The sequence below is a fragment of the Dichomitus squalens genome (assembly GCF_000275845.1).
Source record: "Dichomitus squalens LYAD-421 SS1 unplaced genomic scaffold DICSQscaffold_99, whole genome shotgun sequence".
Taxonomy (NCBI): domain Eukaryota; kingdom Fungi; phylum Basidiomycota; class Agaricomycetes; order Polyporales; family Polyporaceae; genus Dichomitus; species Dichomitus squalens.
Window position 1 is genome coordinate 1 of NW_006766981.1, and position 9374 is coordinate 9374.

Sequence of the window (9374 nt, forward strand, 5' to 3'; positions counted from 1 at the left end):
AACGAGACCTTCGCCCCTACCCCCAAGTGGGCTGTTGGAGTCGGTGCTGTAGCGGCGTCGATTTTAATCGCACCAAGTCCCGCATCGCGCCATACATAGTTCGCGCTGTCCGCTATCTACGGTAATTTTCGTATAGTCACAACTCTCGTTTCCATACAGATACTACATTTCTTTCACTAGTAGTCTCCATTTCTGTAGATCTGACTGCACTCTAGAGTAGTGTCTACCTTACCCACTTCTGGTCCGTTTGGCGCCATTCCAGCGCCACTTAGTGTGTGGTCGTGTTAGCTAGTTCCCACGCGCTCTGTGCGCCGTCATCTGCGCCTGAGTCGACTCTGCAGTCCTTAAGACTTACAGAGCTCGACTTAGGTGTGTAGCACAGTTTCCTTGCAATGAAAAGACTTACAGAGCTCGACTTAGGCCATTGTGACCCCTCTGAGGCCCACTGCAGCTAACACCAAGAGAGCGACAATGGAAAGTTCCACCCGATTGCGTACCACTCCGAATCCATGAATGACGCCGAATGGAACTACGAGATCTATGACAAAGAGATGCTCGCGATCATTTGTGCCCTGCAGGCGTAGTGTCACTATCTTGAAGGTCTTCCCTCCCAGTTTGAGATTGAGTCGGACCACAAGAACCTCGAGTACTGGAGGACGGCGCAGAACCTCACTCGCAGACAGGCGCGATGGGCCCTGTATCTATCGCGGTTTGACTTCATCATCACCCACAAGCCTGGTGTCTCTAACGGACGCGCTATCAAGACGACCGGACTATCAGCACGGTGATGGTGAAGACAACCTGGCCCGAATGGTGCTCCATCCCGAACAGTTCCGTATCCTGGCGAGTCGACGGGGACACCTTGCGGTCGTACCGGACAAGGCTCTCCTGAAGCGCATCAGGGAGTGTCAGGACTTCGAACCTGCGGTCGTGGAAGCCCTGAAGCACGTGAAGAAGCTCGGCCCTGCAGCACTGCGAAACGACCTGGTCAATTGGAACATCGAACAGGATCTCCTCCAGTATTGAGGCAAGATCTACATTCCGAATGATCAGGAGCTACGGACCGAGCTGGTACGGCTTCACCACAACTCTCCTCTGGCAGGACACCCTGGAGTTTGGAAGACGGTCGAGCTGCTGTCGCGCAACTATCACTGGTACGGCATGGCTCAATTCGTGAAGGACTACGTACGGACTTGCGACACTTGCCATCGAGGAAAGACATCACGCACGAAACCCTATGGACCGCTGCAGCCGAACGAAATTCCAGAGGGACCGATGCGCATCATGACGACAGACTTCATCGTTGGACTTCCCAAGGTCACGGTAGCCGGAGTCGAGTACGACCGGCACAGCAAGGTGGTACACTTCACTGCAACAGACGAGGAGGTCGACGCTGAAGGAGCTGCTTGGAACCTCATCCGCGATCACGTACGACTGCATGGTGTTCGACGAAAAATCATCTCAGACCGAGGACCGTAGTTCTCAAGCAAGTTGTTCCGCGCGGTTCTTAAGGGTCTCGGCATCGAGAGCGCATTATCGACAGCATACCACCCTCAGACCGACGGTCAGTCCGAATGCTGGAACCAGGAGCTGGAAGCCTACCTCCACATGTTCTGTTCTCTGCAACGAGACAATTGGGTCCACTGGCTACCAATTGCGGAGTTTGCCTTTGACTCACGGGTTCACTCGGCCACTGGGTACTCGCCCTTCTTCCTGATGTACGGATACGATCCGGAGTTTCACATTCCAGTTCTCGACACGGAAGTACCAGCAGCGGACGAACGGCGAGAGGAACTACGAAAGGCACGGGAGGACGCAACTGCGGCACTGGGTCTGGCGGCCGAACGGATGAAGGAGCACTTTGACAAACACGTTCGAGAGCTACCGACCATCGTAGCTGGACAGAAGGTCTGGCTCGACACCCACAATCTGCGCATCACGGGGATGCCGCGAAAACTCGTAGATCGGCTGGCTGGACTGTATGTGGTCAAGAAAACAGGTCGTACCACTGGCCTACGAGCTGGTGCTCCCCAAGGACATGCAAATCCACCCCGTCTTCCATGTCTCACTCCTCACACCCCACCGGCACAGTGATCTCCCAGGCCGTCATCCACCCAGGCCAGCCCCTCTCGAAGTGGAGGGGGAGGAAGAATACGAGATTGACGAAGTCATCGACTCGAGACGTTTCGGCCGATGGAAGAAACTCCAGTACCTCGTTTACTGGAAAGGCTGGGGTAACGAGCACAATAGCTGGGAACCAGCGGAAAACCTGATGCACGCCCCTCAGCTGGTCAAGAAATTCTACGCCAAGTTTCCTTCAAAGCCTCGATCGTGAGGACACGATCCTTTGGAGGGGGGTACTGTCACGAACCGCCCTCACGGCGCTACATTTCCTTTTCGATTCGGACCATTGCCTCGTACGTTTCCTTATTGTTCACTACTCACTATGGTTTCCCTTTGTCCGCACACGGACAATAGCTCCCTTTGTCCCCACGTCCGCTATTGTCCTACACCCCTTGTACTCCGTACCCATGGTGACGCTATTGTTCTCTAGCGCCCATTGTTTGTTCCCTATATATAGCTGGATCCCTTGCTACCTGGAGAATCTAGTTTCGACCTCTTGTCTCCAGGTAAGCCATCGTGTATTTCGCTCTGTAGATACTTCACTCAATACACAACTTGTCTCCAGTCCTGCCTGTTGAGCTCCGCTCCAGTCTCACTGCGATCAGAGCTCATCGGCACTCCTGCCTGCCTCGCTCGTCTCCACTTACTCGCTCGACAGTCAGTCATAACAATATTAAGTTAGATAGGCTGCCAGAAAATGTGGTCTCAATCACTCCTACTACCAAACAGACCAAGTGTAAGATGCCCAATGATAGTATACTTTCTGTGACTGGAACACAGGTTTGCATTGTACCCAACTTTGCCATGACAGACTTTGCATCTCAGGGCAGGATTCATATCAACAATATGGTCAACTTGCATGGGGCCAAAAATCACCAGTCTGTATATACTGCTTTTTCTAGAGGAGTTAGCTTGCAAGGCGCTATTATACTACAAGGCTTTGATGACAAGCATTTGACTGGAGAAATCACTGGTGACCTTAGGCAAGAATTCAGAGAACTTAAATTGTTGGATGAGATCACCTGTCTGAGATATGAAGGGAAATGCTCTACTGGTATCACTAGAAGTGAGCTTATCCACTCCTTTAGAATATGGAAAGATGAAAACTATGTGACAAAAACTATGCATAAAATCTAGAGTGGTCCATGTGTGATCTCTTTCACATTGAAGAAATAGAAGAGACTCTTCCCTGGAAGATTATTCTATACGAAAAGACAGAAATTAAGCCTATTTAAAAGGCTTTAACAGATGTGTATCCAGCTCACTATTATGTGTCAGCCAAACACTCTCAGAGCTTAAAAGCAACAAGGGCACATACTGGATTGATCAAAGGCAAACATGCTCATAATGATGATGAGACTGAGACTGTCAAGACAGATATAGGGAAGACTAAGAAAGTCATATCTATCTAAGAGGTGCAAGATAAGCTCAATTTCAAAGGCTTTATCTGGAGCAATTATAGCTGTGCATATAATAGTATGCTAGCCATCTGATTTGCAGTCTATACAGAATGTGAACATTTTTGGGAAAGTTCCTTCAGGAGAATCTGGCTAAAGATTACATTTGTGAGTCAAAGTCCCCGATGTCCTCACCCTTCTTCTTCGTCAAAAAGAAGGATGGCAGTCTGCGACCGGTCCAAGACTACCGACGACTGAACACCATTATGGTGAAGAATTGGTACCCGCTCCCACTCATTGCAGAACTCATGGACCGACTCAAAAACGTCAAGATCTACACTGCGCTCGACATCCGCTGGGGCTACAACAACATCTAGATTAAGACGGGCGACAAGCGGAAGGCTGCGTTCACAACCAACTGAGGGTTTGTCACAGCCAATAAACTGTGCCGCCGAACAAATAAGGACAAGCTTACTGGTGATGGGGTTGGTGCTGAGGGGCGAAGCAACTCCAGGTGACACAGCAAGAGATGATGCAAAGAAGTAGATTCCCTAGACTAGAAGGGGCAGTGAGAGGTAGGGCTGCTAGCTACCTACAGAGGAGATGGGGGATCGACAAGAAGATCAAGTCTGAGGTTCTCTGCCTCAGACCCTCTACTATTTATACTAATACAACGGTGCACAGACCAGGTACCTATTGACCATCGTTTGGTCAGAGCTCTCTGCCTCATGTCCTACCCTCTGACCTGCCTCATGGTGACCTTACAACTAATACCTGAGTCGTGCCGAGTCCGGACCCCTTCCAATGAGTAAGTGCTTCTGCTATCACATCAGTCACCTGTCAGTGAGTGAAGATGGGCGCTCGCGGCCGTCATGAGGTCTGGGGTTCGATCCTGGCCCCTCCACTTTCCGATACAAGTTGTCCGCGGTCAAGATGAGTGTCTGTTCTGGTTCACATTACCCCTAGGTCACGTGGCATGAGAAAACTGTGACAGTGGACCTGGGTCTTCCGACTCAAAGTTTTCCTCTGCCAGAGGGGCGTAACACGAGCCTGAAGTCATTGCGGTGATATCTGATGTACAAAACTAAACGACGATCCAATCTGAGTACCTGAAATGTTCAAACTCCACTAAAGCCTTGACAACGCGCTCAAAGTTCTGTCCAAGTCTACTGAACTTGACTTTTCCAAACTCCTTGCAAAACCAGTCGATGTTTTGCTGCTGACTGTGTGTTCACGAAGAGCTGTTTTCGATGTTGTCGAGGATCCACTCAAGCTTGTCACCGATGCGTTGAAGGGCGAGCTGATGATCGTGGGGGACGTTGAGCAATTGATCCTTGCGATCGAAGATGGCCTGCAGTCTTTTGATGACAGCGCTGACCTTGGAACCAACGATAGCGAGGAGGTCGATGGGATCACGACATGCAAAAGAGGGCAGAGGTGGTGCAGAGATGCGGTACTGAAGAGGGATTGTAGGGGTGGACGAGACAAAGGGTGGTGACAGTGTGGTGAGGCGTGTAGCAAGTGGTCTGTCAAGGGGCTGAGTAGAGGGTACAGAAGGTGGGAGTGCCTTGCGACGAGGGACAATTGGGCTATGCTGATACTGACGGCGATGACAAAGTCAATCTGACGTATTGTCGGCAAGGGCACAGTGTCACAGTTTTCTCATGCCACGTGACCTGGGGGTCATGTGTACTGGGACAGACACTCACCTTGACCACGGACAACTCGTATCGGAAAGTGGAGGGGCCAGGACCGAACCCCAGACCTCGTGACGGCCAGGAGCACCCATCCTCACTCGCTGGCAGGTGACTGATGTGACTTACTCATTGGAAGGGGTCCGGACTCGGCACGACTCAGATATTAGTCGTAAGGCCACCATGAGGCAGGTCAGAGGGTAGGACATGAGGCAGAGAACTTTGACCAAACGATGGTCAATAGGTACCTGGTCTGTGCACCGTTGTATTAGTATATATAGTAGGGGGTCTGAGGCAGGGAACCTCAGACTTGATCTTCTCGTCGATCACCCATCTCTTCTGTAGGTAGCTAGCAGCCCTACCTCCCTCACTGCCCCTTCTAGTCTAGGGAATACATCTCTTCACATCTCTTGCTGTGCCACCTCTGGTTGCTCCGCTTCTCAGCACCAACCTCTGCATCAGCAAGCTTTGCCCTTGTTTGTTTTGGTGGCACAGCTCGTTGGCTGTGACATTAGATCAAGTCTCTTACCTATCCCCTCTGTGGAGTGTCTCAACCACTTGCGGACCGGATCTCTCTCCCCAGGAGTTTTTTGAAACGTTTATCATCCCCCCCCCGCTATCCTTCCATCTGACTCAGACCTACCGGAGTTTACCCGTCGTCATTTCAAAAGACACGGTCACCTCGACGTCCAGTCCCAGATTGACCACGCCCTTGCAGATGATACATCAGATCGTCTTCGTCATTGCCGTCAGTATTGGCATACCCCGATTGTTCCTCGTCGCAAGGCCCTCCTACCATCTGTGCCCCCCAGTCAGCTGCTCGACAGACCGCTCGCTGCACGTCTCACCACACCCCCACCAGTTTTGGTCCCCTCAATCCCTACGGTCCCTCTTCAGTACCGTATAGCTGCACCATCTCTTCCCTCCTTCACACGTCGTGATTCTGTCGACCTCCTCGCTATCATCAGCTCAAAGGTCAACACCGTCATCAAAAGACTGCAAGCCATCTTTGATCGCAAGGATCAGTTGCTCGACATCCCCCACGATCATCGGCTTGTCCTCCAGTAGGGCTGAACATGGATCCAGCTCACCTTGCGGATCAATCCTCAAAAATCTGGAGTCGGATCCTCAATGATCCAGATCCGCGGATCCGGATCATTGAGGATCCAGCTCACTGAGGATCTGGATCAAGGGTTGTGTCAAAGTTGGTATGATCCGCAGATCATGACCCCGCACGAAATGTGTTCAAAATTGGTAAATATATATAAAACAATAGCATTTCTCGCATTACTCTGAGGCTCACTGAGGATCAGGAGCCGCAAATGAGTCGGATCCGCAGTAATCCGGATCCGCGGATCAGGATCCTTGAGGATCTGGATCAAGGCTTCTGATCCTCAAAAATCCGCGGGTGAGTATCCAGATCGAGCCGCGGATGATCCGTGTTCAGCCCTATCCTCCAGCGCATCGGCGACAGACTCGAGTGGATACTCGACAACATCACGGAGAACGGCACCTCGTGGACTCGCAGTTGGCAACAGAACATCGATTGGTTCTGCAAGGAGTTTGGGAAGGTCAAGTTTAGTGGACTTGGACAAAACTTTGAGCGTGTTGTCAAAGCTCTAGTCAAGTTAGAACATTTTGGGTACTTAGATTGGATCATCGTTGAGTTTTGTACATCAGATATCATTGCAATGGCTTCAGGCTCGCATTAAGCCCCTCTGGCAGAGGATGACTTTGAGTCAGACGACCTGGGTCAACCCGCCCACCCGGCTCCATCACTGGCACACACCCGCCCGGCTTCACCCACTGCCTCGCTTCAAGTGTACCCGTAAATTCAATGGATCTATGCTGGTGTTGAATATGACTCGTTGGAAAACGCTATCCGCGCCTCGGCAAATAGTTTAGGCGTCACCAACCCAGCTTATGTCCACTGGACCATCTCCGTGACAAGGGACATCACCCAGCAGGAAATAGTTAACGTTTACAACGTCCTCGGCGGCAAGATATATGAACATCAGAACGACTTCCTCAATGAGTCCGACACCACCCATGCCACCTTCAAAGAGTTGGACACGTCTATGACAGGCCTTCACACCAAGGCTGACACTGCTGGGAACCTCGCTCTCAAAGCTGTGGAAGAGAACAAACAGCTGAAGGCGGAACTGGTCACTGTCAATGTGGATCTGGAGGTTCTCAACCGGAACAACACGGAGCTCGTCAAATGGTACAAGGAACTCGCAGCCAAGTTTACACAGTTGGAGCAAGGCCTGTCGACCCGCACCACGCTTGGTATCAGTACTGCCCCGGTCCCTGTCGTATCACAGGCCTTGCGTATCAAGGCATCAGAACCACCCAAGTACAAGGGAAACAAAGGCTCGGACATCACTCTCGAACAATAGGGGTAGTCAAAGATGGCATTTCGGAGAACAGTTCGACAAGCGATTCTGCAGCGATTCGGTGGAAGGGAATCGTCCTGGATTCGTGTGGGCACTCTGACCACCCCACGTTTCTACGGGTCGATTCCAGGATAGATTCTTGAGTTGGTCAGGCCTTCGGGCATCTGTGATATCAGAATTAGGTAATCTATGTATCCTCGTGCGATGGTTTCTCGACGTGTGCCGCGTTGTTCTTCCCCTACTATGCCTTGTTACAGCTCTCGGGATCGCATAGCGAATATATTCAGTTTACCAAGACATGACGCACTCAATTCCCGGTCTTTGTGCCAGAGCCAGCAGCAGGTTGCCAGGTGAGACGGCCGGACTTTCTGAAAGGAAGGGTTTCAGTCTGGTTGGACATTTGAAGGTGGAGGGAATCTGTACACCAGTGATTCTGATTAAAGTAGAGAAGCCGCCAGCTTCAAGTTGCAGTAGGGTCGCTCGTAAGACGTGCTAAGACAAACCCCAATAATAATCTGATATATAACCTATTTTAAGAGGGCTTATCCGAGGTCGGACTGAGGGAATCGAGTACAGAGAATCGCGATTCGGGTGGGCAGTGCTCCTCCAGACTCACACCGGCGATTTGACGCGGTTCTGCCAGAATCGCGGATTCCCCCCCTCTCGAATTGTCTCCCGAATCGTTCCCTCGAATCGTCCACCGAACCGCCATCTTTGACTACCCCTAATGGTTACAGAAGATGGGCCTTTGGTTCCGTGTCCAGAACATCACCACGGATGATGACAAGATTACCCTGGCCCTCATGTACTTGGAAGGCAGTGCGCACGACTACGTCGAGGACTACGTCGAGACAGCATCGAGCGGCGGAACCCTTGGATCCTGGACCGACTTTGTCAACCGACTCAAGGCAGGCTACTGTCAACTGGCTCCCAAGAAGACCGTGCAAACATCCCTGGAAGAGTGGTGCTCAAAACCTCACTCCACAGTCATTCAGTTTGCCGAGAACTTCCACCGCTACGCATCAAAGTCCGGTTACGCTGATGTAGAACTCATTCGATGCATCAACAACTAGGTTGGCAAGAACTCGCAGATTCTTACGGTTATGACGGCAATGTGGCAAGTCAACCCGATGCTGATTCCAACGAAATGGGAGCACTACCTGGACTGGGTACTCAAGCTGGAAATGAAAACTTGTGGAAACCAGGCCAAGTCGTCTTCGCAGCAGCACACGACTAGTCGCCCCCCACGGGACCCCAACGCCATGGATGTTGACGCAATGCGCAAGCCGGAAAAGCTCTCTAAGGAACAACTCGAATGGCTCAACAAGAAGCTCTGTTTCCGCTGCGGCAAGCACAAGTTTACGACAGGCCAGAAGTGTCGCAACCCTCAGTACACGGGTTACTACGAACTCCCGGACATGAAGAAGCAACTGGCCGCTCCGACCAAGGTACACACGATGGACACGGCCGATGAAGACAAATGGGAGTACATCCGCAGGGCCCTCGAGGAGTTTGAAACCGCCAAAGGAAAAGACAAAGGCAAGGCACCGGAAACCGAGACCGCCGCACGCATCGTCGAGGTCAAGGAATCTGAGGAGGATTTTCTGGAACGGGTACTTTGAAGACTGACCAAAGTATCCGACTCTGTAATCATAGCGTAGACCTAGAGGACTCTTTTGTTCCGCGTTCGAATGTTATTTATCTCGCATCAGCACGTCGCCCGCAAAATTCGTTCGATCTTAAAGTTTCCCTCACTCAAGGTA

At 51.4% G+C, this 9374-nt stretch overlaps 2 protein-coding genes across 2 annotated transcripts; both read left to right on the forward strand.

The window, feature by feature from the left end:
- Positions 1-2928: 2928 nt before the first annotated feature.
- DICSQDRAFT_72752 (uncharacterized protein) lies at positions 2929-3261 on the forward strand (the record flags this gene model as incomplete). The annotated part of the gene is made up of 1 exon (XM_007371338.1): positions 2929-3261. The coding sequence occupies one exon, from the start codon at positions 2929-2931 to the stop codon at positions 3259-3261; it is 333 nt and encodes a 110-aa protein (XP_007371400.1).
- A 3814-nt stretch (positions 3262-7075) lies between these two features.
- On the forward strand, positions 7076-7614 carry DICSQDRAFT_175449 (uncharacterized protein; the record flags this gene model as incomplete). Its single annotated transcript, XM_007371339.1, has 2 exons — positions 7076-7082; positions 7136-7614. The coding sequence occupies 2 exons, from the start codon at positions 7076-7078 to the stop codon at positions 7612-7614; spliced, it is 486 nt and encodes a 161-aa protein (XP_007371401.1).
- Positions 7615-9374: the final 1760 nt, after the last annotated feature.